The 22,373-nt window shown below is 46.9% G+C and overlaps 1 protein-coding gene across 1 annotated transcript in view; it reads right to left on the reverse strand.

The window, feature by feature from the left end:
* Positions 1-434: 434 nt before the first annotated feature.
* Positions 435-22,373, reverse strand: part of LOC144134445 (papilin-like) — a 59,111-nt gene continuing 37,172 nt past the window's right edge. The window contains exons 20-27 of the mRNA XM_077667358.1: positions 21,698-21,974; positions 18,601-18,749; positions 17,571-17,800; positions 16,445-16,621; positions 8,038-8,247; positions 4,883-5,092; positions 2,256-2,426; positions 435-922 (exon numbers count right to left, since the gene is read on the reverse strand). Coding sequence (XP_077523484.1) covers positions 750-922; positions 2,256-2,426; positions 4,883-5,092; positions 8,038-8,247; positions 16,445-16,621; positions 17,571-17,800; positions 18,601-18,749; positions 21,698-21,974 — 1,597 coding nt within the window. The 3' untranslated portion in view covers positions 435-749. The remainder of the gene's footprint in view (positions 923-2,255; positions 2,427-4,882; positions 5,093-8,037; positions 8,248-16,444; positions 16,622-17,570; positions 17,801-18,600; positions 18,750-21,697; positions 21,975-22,373) is intronic.

A 22,373-nucleotide genomic window follows, 5' to 3' on the forward strand; every position in this document is an offset into this window, starting at 1 on the left:
TGGCATACGATGGGCAGCTTCTGACGGGTGCTACTGATGGTCGCATGTTTAGGAAAATTTCCCAAGGTGGAGTAGATTTATATTTAACGAGTATTTAGTCATTAGTGTCCACCGAAGCGCAGCTGTATGGCTACAAAGGAAAACTATACAACTTCCACAGAAACTTCGTAGTTAAAGAAACATACGTCCGGGAACGCGGGTCGAACCCGTAACCAATGATTCACCGGAGGAATTGCTCAAACAGTGCACAAACACGGGACGAGAAAGAACACGATGGCACAACAGGCTGACTAGCAAGTCGCTTTTATTCCGCCATAATATGCGTAGCGAAATATACATAGCGGGAAAACATTGAATCAACAAAAACACAAAACAACATAGACAACCAGGATACATATGATGCGATTATTGAACAAGTCAAAAATGGGGTTTGAGCACCACTGGCTTCCGCGCAATTCAGATATCAAACCGTTGCTGCCAGGTTCTAATTGATGTGCAGGCAGTCTGTCAACATTGAAACGTTCGAACTCATACCACTTCTGAACAGCTTAGTGCCTCAACAATACACCATATTCTTGGTGCACTTAGCTCTCATTTTTCATGTACACCATCAAAACTAATCTGTCTCAGAAGCTTGCACTAAACCCGCACCTTTGTGGTCGGCGCCACAATATTCTGGCTACTGCTCGACTACAGCTTGTGCGACGCACCTGGAAGCGTGAGCTGGTCGACAGGATGCTTAGTGGGTATTAGGTAACCATGTGGCACCGCTCCTCACAATAGTCTCGAGTGTTGAAGCGGTTGGCGTTCCCCTGGCAACCACCGTATATGAACAAATCGCACCTGTCTTTTTCAGGATCATAGAACCACTGCTCAAAGCTGCCACTGCAAGGGCCCTGCACCTTCGGCAGTGTGCAGATATCTGCATAGAGTAGCAGAACAAAAATTAGAAAAGAAAGTCACAACTAGAGCAGAAAGACACCAGGAAGTATGGCGTTCTGTTTGGTGGAGCACATGTTTTGTAGGTGAACACATAATTAAAGTCAAGATGCAGAAAACAAGCTCCAAATATGCACAACCTTTCAAATGATTTTCTTTCCCACCAACCGAACCATACGTAATGGCCTAAATGTTTCACTTGCCTCCTAAATTGAAAACGTAAATTTTAAGGGAAAATAAATGGCGCACAGTCAATTGATTTCCCCAACGCCATCCCTCCAAATACATGAAAACAAATGCAGAGGCGCAAATGTAGGCAGTAAAAGAACACATAGAAAGAAACGGCAGTAAAAAATGCATGCGCAAAATCTTGGCACCAGTGCTGATGACCAGAGCTAGGAACTTGTATATTTCCGGTGCTTACACCACGTATACGATAGACACAGGACATTTCGTTTTCTCTAAAGCGATCCCATGGAAAAGCAACTGCTGGCAGTAATTGCAAGGCTATTACAACTATAGTAGCCGGCAATAATCACCCACTCGTGGGCACATTAGGGCACCCCAGGAGTTTCTGGTTTATGGTTTAGGGGCGTTTAACGTCCCAAAGTGACTCAGGCTGCTAGGGACGCCGCAGTAAAGGGCTCCGGGAAATTTCAACCACCTGGGGTTCTTTAACATGTGCTGCAAGAGCACAGCACACGGGCCTCTAGAATTTCGCCTCTATAAAAAATTTGACTGGAATCGAACCAGCGTCTTTCAGTTCAGCATCCGAGCACCATAACCCCTGAGCAACCACGGCGGCTCTAAGGAAGTCGCACCCAATTCAGGACAAAATCATTCTTGAGCGGGAAATCGTTTATGAACGCAATTCTTTTTTATATGAAGTACAGTTTCACTATGACAATCAATATATCTGCAGATCACCCGACGGCAGTCTTGCGTTTTTTTTCTATTAACTTTTTGTTTATCCGACAGTGTGCCTGCTGCAATAAAGTATTACTTACAAATATTGGTACACACCTGTATTTGTACCTATATTAATGTTTTTGCTATCTTCAAAAGCGTTCCCCATTAGTTTCCTATTGCAGTCTGAACTGTACAATGCGATCGATGGAAACACTTTAAAAGAACACGTTTGCTACATATCAGAAGAATGGACCATTAGCTTCAATACTTTCATAACAGTATCTTACAATTTCAAAATGTTTGCTTGAGAATATTGGACATGAGGCGCAGCAATGTTCATATTAGCAGTTGTTTTGAGCAATTAGTGATTTTTTTCCCTCCTTAATGAAACCTGCACAACTGCCCACCTTGCGCACTGAAGCACATCTCCTCGCAGTCCCGACGAGACCGGAAGCGGTTGCCATTGCCAAGGCAGCCACCGTAGGAGAACTCACGGCAGACGCCATCCTGCTTGTCGTAGAACCAGCGCACTTCCAAGTTGATGCAGGGGCCAGCCTCGTATCGCATGAAGCAGGACTCTGCACAGAAGAGTTTGACTCGTATTGGGCAGCTCGCAATGCCACAAAACATGTTCAGCTTTCTTGGACAGAAATTCCGAACATGGGAATATTGTAAGGTACTGTTATGGGAATATTGAAGGTGATGGTCCATTCTTTTGATGCGTAGCAAAGTTTTTTCATCACTCGCATCAAGTAGGTAACAGAAAATCAATGGGGAATGTTTTTGACGATAGCTGAAGCGTTAATAGCACAATGCAAACAGGTAGCATAAGAGGGCTCTCGCACAGTTTCCGCCCTCACCGTCAGATGACGTCCTACGTCACGCTCGCGGTGTTACAGGACGTGCTACGTCCGCCGCTATGGTCGAGGGTGGCGCTGGTGAACACTCTCAAGGCTCGCTTACACCCAGTAAACATAAATACCCACGAGAGCAGCAGATTGGACAGCCGTCGCCGTAGCTCAGTTGGTAAGAGCACCGGACGCGATATTCGGAGGTCGTTGGTTCGGATCCCACCGGCGGCATGGTTGTTTTTTCTTCTGCTTTATAAGTAATTTTCTTTAAGCGATTTATTAATCTAAGTAATATTATCCCACTGATAAGCATAACACATTTATAAAAAAAAATGGACGTTCCCCTATGCATCTTGGTTTCGGTGACAGTTGGCTCCCTTCATAAATTTGTCAAACGGGCCCCTCATTTCATTTAACTTGTCTGCTAATAGCTTAACGAGGGTCTCGGTTCTGGCAGTCATGATGCCACAGGTAGCATAAGAGGGCTCTCGCACAGTTTCCGCCCTCACCGTCAGATGACGTCCTACGTCACGCTCGCGGTGTTACAGGACGTGCTACGTCCGCCGCTATGGTCGAGGGTGGCGCTGGTGAACACTCTCAAGGCTCGCTTACACCCAGTAAACATAAATACCCACGAGAGCAGCAGATTGGACAGCCGTCGCCGTAGCTCAGTTGGTAAGAGCACCGGACGCGATATTCGGAGGTCGTGGGTTCGGATCCCACCGGCGGCATGGTTGTTTTTTCTTCTGCTTTATAAGTAATTTTCTTTAAGCGATTTATTAATCTAAGTATTATTATCCCACTGATAAGCATAACACATTAATAAAAAAAAAATTGACGTTCCCCTATGCATCTTGGTTTCGGTGACAGTTGGCTCCCTTCATAAATTTGTCAAACGGGCCACTCATTTCCTTTAACTTGTCTGCTATATATATATATATATATATATATATATATATATATATATATATATATATATATATATATATATATATATATATATATAATGAAAACTTGGAATATATGATGAAATTGCATTCATAAACTCTTTCCCGTCGAAAAATGCTTTTGCCCTTATTTACTGGGCATGACAGAAATGGTGGGCAGCTGTATTATTTCATAAAGAAAAACTTATTTTTTGGCTTATGTGCAGCTTTTTTTTGCACAGAGTAGAGTGTTACGGTGCCATAAAAAGATTCAAACAATCTTGTTAGGCAGCAGTAATCAGTTGTGAATACTGTATTCAATAATGAGCTTTTACATTGGTCATGAATGAATCGGTATAGAAGTGAAACGGTGCAATATGCTTTTTTTTGTTCTGGTTTCTCTCGCACAAGATACTTCTTTACCACCACCTTCACTGTCTGGTTTTGCTGCCCTTATTCAATAATACTAAGGAATATCATTACTGGTCTTTAAGCATGCCAAAAAGAGTCCGGCAATTCCCTCTGCGCACATTCTTTAGCATCTATGTAAAAGAAGTCGGCTGCGCGTTGTATTTAAGCCTTTAAAGGCTAGATTCGCACAACTGAATTCACATGCGCACTCTAATGCATGTGCACTCTAATGTATGTTAGAGTAATTACTCATTGGCCTCTACCCAAGCGCAGCCAGTGAATACTGAGGGAAGCTATACAGCTTCCACAGAAACTTCCCAGTTAAGGAAAAATTCATCCCGGACTGGGGTTCGAACCCGGGACCACCGCCTCGTCTGAACAGTCGCTTTGCCAACTGAGCTCATCGGGACGGCTAGCGGTGGTAGGGCGAGAGTGAATTGATTAATAGGTCGAGGTGAGAATGGTGTTGGCAGAATGTTTAGGGAAATCCCCCAAGGTGCAATTTGATTTCTAATCAGAGATTAATTACTCCCTTATTACAAATAAAATCCACCTTGGAGGATTCCCTAAACTTAGAGTATTTCCTAAACATTTCACAGCTCGTAACTCTACGTGGACCATTTCACCAAACACAGCGGGCAAACTCACTACAACGCCCGCCGAAGTTGAAAATGATAAAATTAGTTGAAAAAGCCGCTAAAAACAGAGCAGCCGTGATATGCTACAGGCCTCCTGCTTACGAACGACAATAAACCCACTAAGAAAGTAATAAACACAGCACTTTTCCCTTGTGTGTTCGTTCCTGCCTCACTCAGATCGCAGCAAGGCTTCGCTGTGATTCCTCACCTTGTATGAACTCTTCCTTGTTAGCATCTGTCACAGCCTGCCTCACACACGCGTGTTCGCACTTCAGGTGTGAGGCGAAGTTGTTCTCGTTTCCGTCCGAGCCTCCGTAGTAGAAAGGATGGCAGCGGCCGTCATCGGCATTGTAGTACCAACGCTCGCGCAAATTCACGCAGGTTCCGGCGTCCTGCGGAAGTCCGCAGATGCTCCGGTCTGCAACATAGAAGATGTCAGGGAACAAAATTTCACGTCTCAGACTCTCCTTGTTAAGCTTGGTTGGCACCGATGTTGTGCTACGCAAGTGACACGGCAGCTGCGCTTGCACTATAGCTGTGAAAGAGGAAGGCTTAAAAAGAAACGCTTTTCGCTGACAAAATGCACGAACATTAAGACAATTTACCATGATACGTGAGTTTCATGGGAGGCAGACGCACCAGGAAGAGCTGCTGGCGCAGAATACAAGCATTCCTCAATGAATTTCGGTTCAGGACCGAAGGGAGTGTGCACTTGCACCACACGGTAACCTTTAGTATATTATTAGGACTGAGCGGATATCGAAATTTATCAGTAAGAATCGGGTACAGTTATAAAAAAGACTCTTCAGATACCGAGTTGAAGACATAATATTTGATCTCTATGACTAAAAATTTCGAAAACCGAGAAACAGAAAAAATTTTGCCAGTTATTTTTTCGAAATAGAGTAAGTGCTTTGGGAGTAAAGCTTGTCTTCAGATGAGGCGCTTCACGAGACCAGTACCCACTCCGAGCCTGACCCACCCAGAAACTTTCGCAAGTTGGCGTGATGTGACGATGCTCACTGAGACTGAAATACCGTATGTCCAGATGTTTTCGAGTTTCTGGAAAATTTAGTCACCCTTTTGTTTTCCTTCTGATTCAAAAGCCGACCATCAAACGTGGAAAATTGTCGGTCGCTCCCGCCGTCGGATAGAGAATTCAGTAATATTTGGTACCACATGCTCCTCGCGCCCCCGAAGAAAAAATTTGTAAAAAAAAAGAAATGCTATCATAGTGTTTCCTGGGTTTTACAGCGGTATTTGCCGACGAAGCTGTCGTTGTTTACGATGCACTACGCATGGATAAACGACTTGCCGGTACGAGTTGAAGCATCGAAGTACCAATGGTTGCACTGGCTGTCGCAAGGGCCAAACACCCCTGCGATCTTTCAAGTTCTGAATAAATATTACCAAACAAGGTAGACAAATTTTGGGCGCAGGTCAGATTTCTCTTGCATGCTTTGCCCTAAATGAACACCTAAACGTTTTGTTTTGTTAAGCCTTCTACTTGTGTGAAATAGACAGTGGCAATGGCTTAACTCAACCGAAGGAGAATATGAATTCCAATTATTCTTAATATCAAACGATGTTAAAATGGAAGAACAGCAATAATTTTACATATCTTCATTGTAAGTAGACAAGCCTAAAATATGAGTGAGGCCAAGTATGTGATTGATGTTGTTACCCGGTTTCTCTTCACCAATGACCATGTGATGAAAAGTATGCAGAATGCAATACATCGCGAAAGAATTTAATTTCTTCTCCTGCCGTGGAAACAGACTGGAATGCACGTGCGCAGCTTTTAATCGTGAGTGCCTGAATTGGACTGCGGATCATTAAAAAGGAACTGCACGCAACCACTTTCCACTCCGAGCGTGACAGACCCTGAAAATTGCGGAAATGGGGAATAACTTTATTAGCCACAGTCCCGTTTCGTAAACTTATGATGGTGGGCGTACAAGGTGTGAGGGTTGTGTGTATCAGGACAAACGTACATTGGCCATCTTAGCTGCTTAGCAGCGGAGAAGAGAAAAAGTGAATTGAGGTTGACATCAGGCAAAAACCGGTCGAAGAACTGCAGACTGGGCTAGTTGGTGTGTCTGGTTTGTGTGCCTTGTCTCTTTCTTGGTCTGTGTGTGTTTGCGATGTTGAACCACCATTATGAAACACCAGTGGCTTCCTCACCAGGTCTTTCGGATCTGACGCACGTCTTCTCGCACTCTTCTTCGGAGTTGAACCGGTTTTCATTGCTCTTGCAGCCGCCATACCAGAACCGGATGCAGCGGCCGTCACTAACGCTGAAGGATTATCCAGCTGACTTTATAGTTTCTGCACGGGCCAATGTCTTTACGCAGACTACTAACGGCTGAAAGCTGTCAAAAAAACATGTGGAGCTAAAAGCCCTCACTTTTCGCCTGCAAAGATAGAGGTCCAATGACGCTTGGATTTGAGCTCTAACTGGAGGCTCGCCGCAGGTGTGGATGTGGCGTCATGTCACGTGACTTGTCGCAGCTGTTACCGCTCGTTACGTTGCTAAGTAAGATAATAATAATAATAATTGGTTTTTGGGGGAAGGAAATGGCGCTGTATTTGTCTCATATATCGGCGGACACCTTAACCGCGCCGTAAGGGAAGGGATAAAGGAGGGAGTGAAAGAAGTAAGGAAGAAAGAGGTGCCGTAGTGGAGGACTCCGGAATAATTTCGACAACCTGGGGATCTTTAACGAGCACTGACATCGCACAGTACACGGGCGCCTTAGCTTTTTTCCTCCATAAAAACGCAGCCGCCGCGGTCAGGTTCGAACCCGGGAGCTCCGGATCAGTAGTCGAGCGCCCTAACCACTGAGCCACCGCGGCGGGTCAAGCTAAGTAAGAGCAACCCGGGACCACCGCCTCATCTGAACAGTCGCTTTGCCAACTGAGCTCACCGGGACGGCTAGCAGTGGTAGGGCGAGAGTGAATTGATTAATAGGTCGAGGTGAGAATGGTGTTGGTAGAATGTTTAGGGAAACCCCCAAGTTGCAATTTGATTTGTAATCAGGGATTAATTACTCCCTTATTACAAATGAAATCCACTTTGGAGGATTCCCTAAACTTAGAGTATTTCCTAAACATTTGACAGCTCGTAACTCTACGTGGACCATTTCACCAAACACAGCGGGCAAACTAACTACAATGCCCGCCGAAGTTCAAAATGATAAAATTAGTAAAAAGCCGCTAAAAACAGTGCTGCCGTGATATGATGCAGGCCTCCTGCTTATGAAAGACAATAAACCCACTAAGAAAGTAATAAACACAGCACTTTTCTCTTGTGTGTTCTTTCCTGCCTTACTCACATCGCAACAATTCACTGTGATTCCTCACCTTGTATGAACTCTTCGTTGGGAGCATCTGTCACAGCCTGCCTCCCACACGCGCGTTCGCACTTCAGGTGTGAGGCGAAGTTGTTCTTGTTTCCATCCCAGCCGCCGTAGTAGAAAGGATGGCAGCGGCCGTCATCGGCATTGTAGTACCAACGCTCTTGGAAATTCACGCAGGTTCCGGCGTCCTGCGGAAGTCCGCAGATGCTCCGGTCTGCAACATAGAAGATGTCAGTGAACAAAATTTCACGTCTCAGACTCTCCTTGTTAAGCTTGGTTGGCACCGATGTTGTGCTACGCAAGTGACACGGCAGCTGCGCTTGCACTATAGCTGTGAAAGAGGAAGGCTTAAAAAGAAACGCTTTTCGCTGACAAAATGCACGAACATTAAGACAATTTACCATGATACGTGAGTTTCATGGGAGGCAGACGCCCCAGGAAGAGCTGCTGGCGCAGAATACAAGCATTCCTCAATGAATTTCGGTTCAGGACTGAACGCAGTGTGCACTTGCACCACACGGTGACCTTTAGCAGATTATTAGGACTGAGCAAATATTGAAATGTTTCAGTAAGAATCGAGTACAGTTATAAAAAAAGTGTCTTCCGATATCGAATCGAAGATATAATATTTGACCAATACGACTAAAAATTTCAAAAAGAAAAAAATAGAAAAAAATTTGCCAGTTAATTTTTAAAAATTGAGTAAGGGCTTTGGGAGTAAAGCTTGTCTTTAGATGAGGTGCTGCACGTAACCAGTTGCCACTCCGAGCCTGACCCACCCGCAAACTTTCGCAAGTGAGCGTGATGTGACGATGCTCACTGAGACTGATATACCGTACGTCCAGATGTTTTCGTGTTTATGAAAAAATTTAGTCACACTTTTGTTTTACTTCTGATTCAAAAGCCGACCATCAAACGCGTAAAATTGTCGGTCGTTCCCGCCATCGGACAGAGAGTTCAGTAATATTTGGTACCACATGCTCCTAGCGCCTCCGAAGAAAAGAACTGTAAAAAAAAAGAAATTCTATCCTAGTGTTTCCTCGTGAACGGAGGTCTGTTATACAGCGGTCTTTGCCGACGAAGCGGTCGTTCTTTACGAAGTACTGAAAGCTGAGCAAGTTGGTTACTACTATCCATGGTAAGACAGCGCGGAAAAACACAAGGACGGAATAAACACGATGACACGAGCACTGTTTCAACTGGTGATTTATTACGCACGTGTGTGTCTCGAAGCGCCGGAAGATTGCTGTCATCCCTTACGTCCACGCATTGTCACACCGTCTGAAGAAAGGGGCGAAAATTTCAAGTTGATGTGTTTTCGTCTCGCAGAAAATTTAGCAACATTTGCCGAGCTGTCCAGCGGAAGCGAGAGTCCCTACTAGGAAGGAGGATTGGTGGTGGTTGTACCACAGCACACGGAGAGAGGAGGGTTGAGTGCGTCGAAGGTGTAGTATACAAGATCCCTCTTTCATGCGGTGGGTGGTATGTTGGCCAGACTGGGCGATGTCTCAACGAACGCCTGAGGGATCATCACAATTCTTTGGACATGGCAGCCGGTTCGAGTTTGGCGCTGCACTACAGGCAACCTAAGCACACGTGCGCCCCATTGCTTCATCAGACATCCGTCATCTTCAAACATAAAGATCAGATAGTAAGGGAACTAGTAGAGGCGTATCACTTTGACAAGGGGGTGCAGCATGCATTAGTAAGCCCTCAATATCACTGGCTAACCGCGAAATCACCTGTTTGGAGCATGCATTTGCAGAAAAATAGATTTAACATGTTCTGTGATGACGCAGTGTTTCTGGATTATTTTTTGTTCTGTTTAGTGTTTGGCGGGAATAGTATATGTACACACGTGCGTAATAAATCGCCAGTTGAAACAGCGCTCGTGTCGTCGTGTTTGTTCCGTCCTCGTGTTTTCCGCGCTGTTTTACCATGAATAGTTGTTTCCGAGACACTACGCAAAGACGAGTTAAAGCATCGAAGTACCAGTGATTTCATTGGATGTCGCAGGGGCCAAACACCCTTGTGATCTTTCAAGAATCTGAATAAAGATTACCAAGCAAGGTCGACAAAGTTTTGGTGCAGGCCAGATATCTCGCGCATGCTTTGCTCTAAATAAACACCTAAACGTTTTTTTTTCTTGAGCCTTCTACTGGAGTAAAATAAACAGTGGCAATAGCTTAACTGAACTGAACGAGAATATGAATTCTAATTATTCTTAATATCAAACGATGTGGAAATAGAACAAGAACAAAAAAACAAGCCTAGAATATGAGTGAGGCCAAGTATGTGATTGATGTTACCCGGTCTCTCTTCACTCATGACCATGTGATGAGAAGTGTGCAGAATGCAGTATATCGCGAAAGAATTTAATTTCTTCTCCTGCCGTGGAAACAGACTGGAATGCATGTGCACAGCTTTTAATCGTGAGTGCCTGAATTACACTGCGCACCATTAAATAACGAACTGCACGCAACTAGATTCCACTCTGAGCGTGACAGACCCTGAAAATTGCGGAAATGGGGAATAACATTATTAGCCACAGCCCCGTTTCGTAAACTTATGATTATGGGCGTACAAGGTGTTAGGGTTGTGTGTACCAGGACAAACGTACATAATAATAAGAATTGGTTTTGGGGGGAAAAATGGCGCAGTATCTGTCTCATATATCGTTGGACACCTGAACCGCGCCGTAAGGGATGGGATAAAGGAGGGAATGAAAGAAGAAAGGAAGAAGAGGTGCCGTAGTGGAGGGCTGCGGAATAATTTCGACCACGTGGGGATCTTTAACGTGCACTGACATCGCAGAGCACACGGGCGCTTTAGCGTTTTTCCTCCATAAAAACGCAGCCGCCGCGGTCGAGTTCGAACCCGGGAACTCCGGATCAGTAGTCGAGCGCCCTAACCACTGAGCCACCGCGGCGGGTGGACAAACGTACATTGGCCATCTTAGCGGCTTATCAGCGGAGAAGCGAAAAAGTGAATTAAGGTTGATATCAAGCAAACACCGGTAGAAGAACGGCAGATTGGGCTAGTTGGTGTGTGTCACATATATTAAGGAGCCTAAATGAAATTTTAAAGGAGAGGTGTGAAGAAGATGTGGATTAACCGAAAAATAAATAAGAGAGAGAAGAAGCATTTGGTGAGGCGGAGAGAGATGATTGGTGGAGAAGCATTCGGTGAGGTGGAGAGAGATGATTTGTGGAGAAGAGAAGAAGAAGACGACGACAAGGATTACGTGTACTAATGCGAAGGCTATAAAAGCACGAGTGAGAGCGAGGCACGGGGGGAACAGCAGAGAAGCGGAGGCCCCGTCGGGTCAGGGACACATCGGCTGGAAGAGAGCGACTCCGGCTACTGCTCCGATGAGCTCGCGTTCTACGGCATCGCATCGTGGACTACCTGCCGTGCCTGAGCCCGTTCCGGGGAGTCAACGGAGGACGCTACCACCTGCTACGGCCAGGGGTGTCTCCAGCGCTGTTGCCACCCATCCGGGTGGTGCCCCCAACGCCAACAACACCGGCATCACCTCCACGGGCGCTTGTACCGGGAGCTTATAAGACGCAGCCAGCGACGCCGCCAGCAACGCCAGCCCAAGCACGTCGAACGCCGCCTCGACGCCGGCTACGGGATCCATACAACGCCGCAGCCGCACCGAACCAAACGTGAGCACGAACGCCGACCACGAATAGTAGAACGCTAGTTGTAGACGCTGGTAGCAGTGTGCGCGGGTCGTGTGTATTTATTGTCTTTGTGTTTTGTGTTAGTTTTGTTAGTTTTGTGTTCTAGTGTGTGTGTCACGTAGGGTGTATTAAATGTGCGTTTGTGTGGGTACACCCGTCGCCTAGTCCCTTCTTTCGATCCGAGTGTTCTTCGGGGAGATCCGTGACAAAGATAAGTGGCGAGACGGTGCCAGGATACATTTCCTTTTTTCTTTTTGCTTTGTCTCGGATCTTTCCGATCTCTCGACGGCAGAAAGTATGGACTTGGCAAAAACGTTAGAGCTGGCGCTAAAGCTAGGGTTAAGCAAGGAAGAGGCGATTCGTCTCTGTGACGAGGAGAAAGAAGAGGCAAAAAGGCAGAGAGAGGAAAGGGCGCAAGCACGCTCAGACGCTCGTGAAGCAGAAGAACGCGAAGCGAAAAGGGCTCGCGAGGCAGAAGAGCGAGAAGAGAAAGGAGCTTGCGAGGCAGAACAGGAGAAAAGGATAGAACGGGAGAAGCAGTTTATTTTGTGGAAACAGGCGCATGTCGCGGGAGGATATGAGGAGATCACGGACAATGATCAGCGTTCCTTAGCGGGTACAGAATCTCCTAGACCGGCCAGAGTTTGCCCAAGAAATCTGATGGCTGCTTTCGAAGACAAAAGAGATGATCTGGACGCATATCTGCAACGATTCGAGCGGACAGCTTTGGGGAAAGGCTGGGAGCGCAGTGAATAGGCCGCGGCATTAAGTATGTGTTTAGTCGGAGAGGCACTCAATGTGTCTCGAAGGATGCCTGCCGCTGATTCCATGGACTTCGAGAAAGTCAAAAAGGCACTCCTCCAAAGATTCAGGCTTACGGCAGAGGGTTTTCGTGAGATTTCGCACCGCGAAACCTGAGGTTTCGGAAACCGCTAAGCAGTTTTCCTGCAGGCTAACCAACTATTTTGATAGGTGGCTTGATATGTCAAACACAGAAAAGAGTTTTTAAGGGGTGCGTGACAAGCTGGTCACAGAGCAATTTTTAGCGTGTTGCAGCTCAAAGCTGGCGCTATTCCTGAAAGAAAGAAAGTTGTGTTCATTGGAAGAGTTCGCCGACACTGCAGACCAATTCCTCGAGGCTCAAGGGCTAAGAAATTTCAGTAAGGCAAAGGAGGAAACCCAAAAAATCCTAGAGAATGATGCGGCAAGACCAAGAGCATATGGCGGTGCATCTAAGGCGCCAGTAAGGTGTTTTCTCTGCTGCAAGGTGCGACACCGTGCAGCTGACTGTCGGACTAGTAGCGCTGCCCAGAAAACACAGGATGTGTGTCAAGGTTGTAAGAGGAGAGGGGTCATACTCTGGATGAGTGCGGATACAGAACGCAGGACCGAGCTGCATGCGCTGCCGACTCTAGGGTAAAACTTGTCACGCCACCTGTTCCACAGCTGAAAGGAGAGCAAACGCCGCTGGAAAATGAGGCAGCGAGTGGAACACCCAAGTCGAAAGCAGCAATGCCAGTAGTGGTTGGACAAATAGGGAACCGTCCTATATTGGTGCTTAGAGACAGCGGAGCCAACGCAGTCTTGGTTCGGAGAAGCCTGGTGAAGGACGAGGATCTTACAGGGGAAGCATCGGGCGTCACTCTGGTAGACAGCACAGTAAGGTACCTTCCTGAAGCCAGGATTCTAGTGTCCACGCCATATTATACTGGGCAGGTAGTGGCAAAATGCCTAGACCAACCCATCTACGATCTCATCTTGGGGAACATTACGGGTGCAAGAAGTGTCGAAGACCCCGATCCCAAGTGGAGGATGCTCGACGTTGAAGAACATCCAAAGGAGGAAAGGCCCGCGGCACCTCAGACGGGTGCAGTCAGTTTATCGTCGGCAGTGGAGACAAGAGCTCAAGCGACAGCCCAAGTAACGCAGCGTCCGCTCTCTACTCCTGTTGCGATGTGCTTGAGCGTAACACCGGGTGAAATTGCAATTAGGCAAAAAGAAGACCCGAGCTTCAAAGCCTGCTTCGAAAGAGTGGGGGAAAAAGTGAGAAGAAAGAAGAATTGTCCGTCCTTCGAATATCAATTGTTAAATGGTCTTCTGCACAGGGAGTGCATATTTAGTTCAGGAAGACGGGTCCAACAGCTGGTGTTACCGAGGGATATGCGAGAGACCGTGCTGCGCTTAAGACATGACGCGATTATGGCCGGACACCAGGGTGTTCAAAAAACGGTGTCTAGGATCACCGAGGAGTTCTTTTGGCCGGGTGTTCAGAATGACGTTAAGCGCTTTGTTCGCTCATGTGACGTGTGCCGGCGCACAGTTCCGAAGGGAAGAGTTAGTCGCGTACCTTTGGGCAAGATGCCAGCCATCGACCTACCGTTTCAGCGAGTGGCGATTTACTTTGTGGGGCCAATCTCTCCATTATCCGCCAAAGGCAATGGATATGTGCTTACTCTGGTTGACGTGGCCGCTCGTTATCCTGACACTATTCCACTGAGAACTATTGACAGTATCCAAGTGGCGGAGGGTCTTGTGGAAATGTTTTCGCGTTATGGGTTCCCGAGGGAAATTTTGAGAGACCGGGGCTCGAACTTCACATCGGAACTAATGAAGGAGGTTAACCGCCTTTTGTCAGTAAGGCAGTTACTGACGACGCCTTACCATCCCATGTGTAATGGGCTTGTAGAGCGGTTCAACGGCACCCTCAAAAATATGATCAAGAAAATGTGCCAGGAGAGAACAACTGATTGGGATAGATATCTCAAAGCTCTTTTGTTCGCTTACCGCGAAGTACCACAAACGAGTCTTGGTTTCTCGCCTTTCGAGATGTTATATGGGAGAACCGTTAGAAATCCACTTGCAATACTCAAGAAGCTGTTGGCTAGTAGAGATTGCATCAGATCTCAAAGCAACATACACATACGTTCTTGAGTTGCGGGACAGGTTGAAGGAAACATGCAGACTTGCACATCAAGGCCTGGAAAAGGCGCGTGAACGCCATAAGGGATATTATGACAAGAAAGACATTCACGGAAACCTGAATCCGGGCGACAGGGTTCTCGTCCTGCTACCCACGGACCATAATAAGTTACTGATGCAATGGAAGGGCCCGCATCTTGTGACGTGGAAGAAAAAGGATATGGATTATGAATTATTGATTGATGACACTAAGGCGGTTTTATATGTAAATATGTTGAAGAAGTACGAAGAAAGGGTCCCGTACAGTACGCCCCCAAGGTAGCATGTGCGGTAGTGGCCGAGGAGACAGGGGATATTTCCGAGGTGTCCACGTGCAGTGGGAAGAGAAATACAGGAGGAGATGAGGTACTGAAGAAGCCCAATTGGAATGAAGACAGAGGATTACAGCTCTACTCCAAATCAAGGGGGAGATATTTGCGAATGGGCCAGGCAAAACGGAGGTCATATGTTGCAAATTAGATTTGTATACAGATAGAGCTAACTGAACAGCTCTAGGTATATCTGGGATATATCTTGTTCTTGTTGCTGTGTTAATGTATCTCTACAATTTATCTTGTTGTTGTTGCTGTCGTTGGTATTATGTGATTATACAAGGGAGTGTGTTGTGAACATCGACATGGTCATTAAGGACTCTGTACGGACAACGGCAGTGGTGTGTTCGTGTTCCGAGAATGCAGTTTGGTGTGCTGTGTTAGTGGTGTGCTTTTGGTGTGTGATGGACATCTGCGGTGTAGTGTGTGCTGGGTCCAGAACCGCCACAGAAGTTAGTCGGGTGGCTGGATGGCTTCAAGATGAGGATGACGTGAGCAGTTTCTCATGGAAAAATTCTTGAGAGAGGAGGCCCTTGTCACATATATTAAGGAGCCTAAATTAAATTTTAAAGGAAAGGTTTGAAGAAGAAGATGTGGATTAACCGAAAAATAAAGAAGAGGGAGAAGAAGCATTCGGTGAGGTGGAGAAAGATGATTGATGGAGAAGAGAAGAAGAAGACGACGACAAGTATTACGTGTACTAATGCGAAGGCTATAAAAGGACGAGGTGGGGGCGAGGCACGGGGGGGAACAGCAGAGAAGCGGAGGCTCCGGCGGGTCAGGGACACATCGGCTGGAAGAGAGCGACTCCGGCTACTGCTCCGGTGAGCTCGCGTTCTACGGCATCGCATCGTGAACTACCTGCCGTGCCTGGGCCCGTTCCGGGGAGTCAACGGAGGACGCTACCACCTGCTACGGCCAGGGGTGTCTCCAGCGCTGTTGCCACACATCCGGGTGGTGCCCCCAACGCCAACAACACTGGCATCACCTCCACGGGCGCTTGGACCGGGAGCTTATAAGACGCAGCCAGCGACGCCGCCAGCAACGCCAGCCCAATCACGTCGAACGCCGCCTCGACGCCGGCTATGGGATCCATACAACGCCGCAGCCGCACCGAACCAACCGTGAACACGAACGCCGACCACGAATAGTATAACGCTAGTAGTAGACGCTGGTAGCAGTGTGCGCGGGTCGTGTGTATTTATAGTCTTTGTGTTTTGTGTTAGTTTTGTGTTCTAGTGTGTGTGTCACGTAGGGTGTATTAAATGTGCGTTTGTGTGGGTACACCCGTCGCCTAGTCCCTTCTTTTGGTCCGAGTGTTCTCCAGGGAGATCCGTGACAGTGCGTCTGGTTTGTGTGCCTTGTCTCTTTCTTGGTCTGTGTGTGCTTGCGATGTTGAACCACCATTATGAAACACCGGCCGCTTCTTCACCACGTCTTTCCGATCTGACGCACGTCTTCTCGCACTCTTCTTCGGAGTTGAACCGGTTTTCATTGCCCTTGCAGCCGCCATACCAGAACCGGGTGCAGCGGCCGTCACTAACGCTGAAGAACCAGCTGACTTTATAGTTTCTGCACGGGCCAATGTCTTTGCGCAGACCACATACGGCTGATAGATGTAAAAAAACTTGTGGAGCTAAAAGCCCTCACTTCTCGCCGGCAAAGATGAAGGTCCAATGACGCTTGAATTTGACCTCTAACTGGAGGCTCGCCGCAGGTGTGGATGTGGCGTCATGCCACGTGACTTGTCGCAGCTGTTACCTCTCTTTCCGTCGCTAAGTAAGAGCAAATCTTAGTTTTTTCCAACGTTGATATTTGGAACTTGTTCAAAACTTTCCTCCTTCAACTTTGGTCCACTGATCACTGCACTTTAAAAATAATAAACACCCTGAAAATTTCTCGCAGCGCTCCTGTAACTGATCTGAGTTCAAAGGTGAAAGTATAGAATTCACTAAGAGATAAAAGATGAGGAACCTCAGCGTGCACATGTGGAAGGTATGTGCACCAAAAGAAAAGCTGTAAACGGCAGAAAATGTGGCAAGGCAGTACTGTCGACCGATAAACGTTACTGCCTGCCTTGCGTCTTCTTTGCCGACAATAAAGAAACGGACGATATACCTACAATTTTTGTTGTGCGTAAAATATATGTTTTAGCGCTTTCCACTATAATACTGTTAATTGGGCAGTATAAGATGAATTTGTTGTTTAGAAAACTTGATTAAAAAATTGAACTTTTTTTTCGCCCCACTTGATTCAAACTCGTGCGTTGCGATCACCATTGGGAAGTGAATGGTGTTATAGCCTAGTCACTAAGATGTGCGCGCAAATGTTTTCGCACACAGCAGCTGAAAACGGCCGGGGGCGAAAAGAGCTTGCGAAAACGGACTGTGGTGGTACATATGCTAAATTCGTTGAGCTTTTCCAGCCTATGGAAGCTTTGTCTTAGCTGAAATCTGCCTCTTTGTCATTAGGGCGCGGTTAACTACTGATTCAGAAAAACTTCAATTTATTTTCGCTGTCACCTTATCCTGTAAAAAGGCGAAGAAGATGGTACTCACTGGTACTGACAGTCCTGGTGGGGCCAATGACCTTCTTGTCCGGACAGCCCTCAAAGTGGTGTCTCTTTGCAGCCGTGACACCATCATGGCAGCAACCAAACGCAGTCTGGGCGCAGGTGCAGCCGTCGGTATCGGGACCCCGGGCTGGCGTTCGTCCGTCGGGACAGCAACTGCGTAGAAAGACGTGAAAAATGCACCCGGTGAGGTTCGGACCTATGGGTGGCGTGCGGCGACATATGCGGCCGTCAAGACATTTGTGAAGTTGAAAGTACCATTTTCATTCGAATGCAGCAGGACTGTGGCCGAATTTCAAGGGCTACTTTTGTCAGCGCTCAACAGAAAAACTGCGCAATAGCCCGTGTGTTGATTGAAACATTCAATATTGTTTATTAAGCTATTCAATAACAATAATTTGCTTGTAACGTGGGTGTGGCTTTTAACTTTTGTGACCAGTAAACAAACTCACGGTATGTTTGAGTAAATGGAATACTATACGATGCGGGAGGAGCTTAACAGAGGTCGTGTGCAAGTCTGTGCAAATCGTAAGAACTTAACGAGAGGAGCCAGATGCAACTGTTAACAGAAGCAAAATAAAATTACGGTAAAACTTTAGCCAATAATGACATCTGTGTGGCATCATACTGTATGGCATCATGCTGCCCTGCAACGTAGGGGCCGAGGGGCATGTCAAGCCACAATTTCTGGCATTTTTTCTTCGACCCTCACAATGTATATTTGGGAAATAAATTGAATTGAATTGAATTCTTTTCAAAAGCGAGCCTTGTCTTCCAGAGACAGTCAGTTTTACCACATATGTCATGACCACCAATTGCACATTTTCATTGGCCATTTTAGGTGACCAACATGACAAAGATATTGCGTTATTAATGGTCAGGAGATAATCATGAGTGAGCCCAGAGTGGTGAGACCAGTGACTTTCTTTATACAACACATTGCTACAAATGCTACAACTGCTACACAACTATGACGTCATAACCCTACAAAGGCTACCTGACAGTGGAGAAATAACGAAGACGGGACGAACCCATAGAGCAGCTTCGCGCATTCGCAGCCTCTCCCATCTGGTCCCTCAGCAGCGGTGTGACGATCTGCACAGCAACCGTAGGGCATCGTCGTGCATGGACAACCATCGAACCCAGAGCCTCGAGCTGGCGTTTGCTGCAAGGAGTGCAAACAGCGGAGTCCAGCAGTTTTAGAAGTCGAACACACTTCATTTATTGAAAATCAAAAGTTAAGAGGTCAGCAGTAGTACACTAGTAGAGCCGGGAATCTCTGATATGACTAAATGTAGACTGCGATGAATTTTGTGGCATAGTTTAAAAAGCGAAAGTCCTTATGCGCAGGAGCGCTTCTTTGCATATTTTCAATGTCCATTCACTCTGTCCCATATGACAATCAAAATAGAATACAGCAGAATACAGCAAAGCCTCCGCTATGCACAGCCAGTGCAAACTCGATAAGGCGTGCCTCGCAAGACCACCGAGAAAGTAGACGTAAGCCGGCAACAAGCTCTAACCGAAAACAACTTAAACGCACCGAACAACCTGTCAAAGGATGATACTTAAGGCATTCCATGAAGGAAGGTACAGGAGGAAGCGTTTATTCACGTTACACCATTTATCATTGACGCCGAGTTGGTCTCGCAGTTCCTAGTGTAGCCACGAAGGCACTTGTCCGAATTGCTCAATTAACCCTTGTTGTAGGGCGAATAGGGGAATCGCGTCTTGCGTGCGCGCAGTTTCTAAAACGGATCCGCCCGGGTTATCTTCAGCTTCCTCGTCGGCGTGCTTGCTAGGAATGACGTTTCACTACTTCTTGAGGCAGCAATCGAAATTTGACCGCCGCGGCCGGGATCGAACCCGTGTCTTCCAGTTCAGCAGCCGAGCGCCATAACTACTAAGCCACCGCGGAAGCTCATAAAAAAGAGTTGAATCCGCAGAATGCACTTCAGCCGGTATGAAAAATTCACAGGGACACCCAATAACATTATGTACTGGCAATGGGGTACCATTAGAAGCTGTTAATGCCGTTTCATCGTGTTTTGTGTCATTCTTATATGGTTGTGTTTGCGGGGTCCTACCAATCTGTCTGAATACAACCATATGAATAAATAAGTAAATAAATAAATAAATAAATAAATGATAACCTTACCTCTTATCCTGTTCTTCATTATCACCCTGGCTTGCTTTCATGTTACCCCCTATGTACTAATTCCTTGCTCGACCGTTAGGGTTCCTCAACGAATAAATAAATAAATAAATAAATAAATAAATAAATCTCTTTGGGTAATCTACAACGACATATCTCTTCGGCTAATCTAGCTGGTGCATAGAGGTTTCCGCGAAAATGTCCAGAGGTGGTGACAGGATCGCAATCAAGGTACATTCAAGCATGGGAGACTTCAGGTCTGGTGACGTCACTTTCCTTTACACAAGGGACGACTTCGAGGACCGACGGCACGTTTTCGCTCCGATGAGATTGCAGTGCAATCTCATTATAATGCAGACTGCTGTGCAGGGCACCGACGAACACCACTGTGCGCCGTTTGTCCCCGCCGCCTGAACCACGCGAGGCGTAAACATGGCGCCGTGTTCCTGAGCGGAGGCCTGACGTCGGCAGTCACGCGTCGCGCACCACAGGAGAACGGCCGCTCTCTGGTCCCTCCTGGTTACTAGACTCTTGGTCCCTCGTTGCCTGCCTTACCACAGCTCCTCTGCCCTCTGCACAATGGGACTATTCAATGGGGAGTTCAAGTATTTTACGCGACGCATGTCAGCGGCGGCGAAGAAGCAGCGATATCAAAGAAATACCAAACCCTGGCATTATGGATTGGTTAGAGTGGCGGAGGTAAAGTGGCGCCGCTGGCAATGGCCAGGGTGGACCGCTGTTTCTCCTGGAAAGTGAGCGGGTGCAAGACCGCTTGTCTTGGGTTATTCCAGATTAGTATCCATGTGAAGCCGTGGTCAGCGTGGTTGGACTGCGTGTGAAGTGTCGATGCTAGGGGCGGCGTAGTTCATGGTTTATTTAGAGCGCCCTTTCAGCTTCGTAGACAATGATAGTGTTACAGTACGCAGTCGCCAAGCGAAGACGTTGTTGTGTCGCTGAGTAGTCGACGAAGACGAAGACGCTGCCGCTAGTGCTTGCGTGCTTACTAAGGAGAAGAAGAAGAAGTGCTTGCGTGACCCATTTCGTGGTGTGTATTCTGTGTACGGCATACCGTTTCGGCTTCTGAACTAACCTCGTAATAATATGTGCGCGCTAAGTGAGACGTTTGGGGTAAGCCGCTACGCGTTAAACGGGCACCAGATGGATGAATTTTAGTCGAAGCGGCGTCGGGGATTTCATGCGATCACCTCCTAAGCGCGACAGCTGTTTGAGCGATTATGCTTATCGAGGTTTTACTCTATCATAGTCGGTAGCTTAGGTTAATTTAAACGCTATGTGCATTAAGGTCACTGAAAGTTATTGCAGATGTATGCAACAGGACGTCAAGAATCGAAATAACCTGGTTTCTGATCGTGAGATGTTGAATCCGTAAACACATGCGAACGCCTGAGAGCTTGATTCTGTGGGAGCGATGCTTATCACACAAAAGCTGGTGTTGATCTTCATGTTTTCTTCACAACAACTGGACATACTCCTGCAACTGCCTTATGCACCCTCACGCATACACCATGCTTCGCTGACCTCCACTAGGTTATCCTGGTCACGTTAGCTACAGATAGTTGGTGCCGTTACAGGGTATGGCATGTGTGGTGTAAAATCCGCAAGTAGCAAGGTGGCTGCTAGGGACACCGTAGTGGAAAACACTAGATTATTTTATACCATCGGCGGTTACTTAACGTGCGCTGACATCAGAAAACGCATGGGTAATATTGTACTTCGGCTTCATTGAAAATGCAGCCGTCACGGCCCGGATTCTATCGCTCGACCTTGGGAACACCAGCCGAATCCCATAGATGCTTTAGCCCCCATGGTGAGCTTCTGCCTTTACAGCAACTCTTTAACCATAAGATAAGAACGCTAGGCAATACCTTGCTGTCTCTCAAAGCCAGGTGTTACGTAGCAATGAAGTCACAATGAAAAGAAGCTTTCTATCTGCCCACCTGGTCAGGACAGCATTTGTAGGGCGTGGTCTCGCAGCCGCACCCAGCTAGATTGGGGCCCCGGGCGGGCGTACGTTGGTCGAGGCAGCACCCATACTCCATTATGGAGCATGGACAGCCCTCCATGTTGGGGCCCTCTGCTGGGGTGAAGCCGTCGAGACAGCAGCCATAAGGAAGGCCTGAGCAGGTGCACCCGTCGAAATTAGGACCACTGGCCGGCGTGTGCCTGTCTGGGCAGCAGCCATACTTGTAGTTTTGGCACGTGCACCCAATGTACCTGAGCGTGGAAGAGACGAGCGAGATTGTGAATCTCAGTTTAGCTCTCTCTTCATAAGAAGGCATGAGGAGAGGCTACTATATACAAGGGTACATTTACACTCGTACTCCTACATCTACCGGGAACCGTTGTTAACTGGAACTGTTTGAATTCAAGCTTCCAACTTAATGAACTTAAAAATGTAGTTCCCTCCACTTCGGTGTATGTTTAAAGATGCTCCCTATAATCTGAACTGCGCTTCGAAGTCTCCTCCAAGTTGGAATTGTGGAGCATATACCGTTTGCAAATTTTAGTCCTGCTAGCATAATGCTAGCATAATGTAATGGTTTTTACATTGTTACTCTGTGATGTATAGCACAACCGAACAAACCATGAGATACAGCATGAATAAATGACACG

Source organism: Amblyomma americanum, chromosome 5 (genome assembly GCF_052857255.1).
Source record: "Amblyomma americanum isolate KBUSLIRL-KWMA chromosome 5, ASM5285725v1, whole genome shotgun sequence".
Taxonomy (NCBI): domain Eukaryota; kingdom Metazoa; phylum Arthropoda; class Arachnida; order Ixodida; family Ixodidae; genus Amblyomma; species Amblyomma americanum.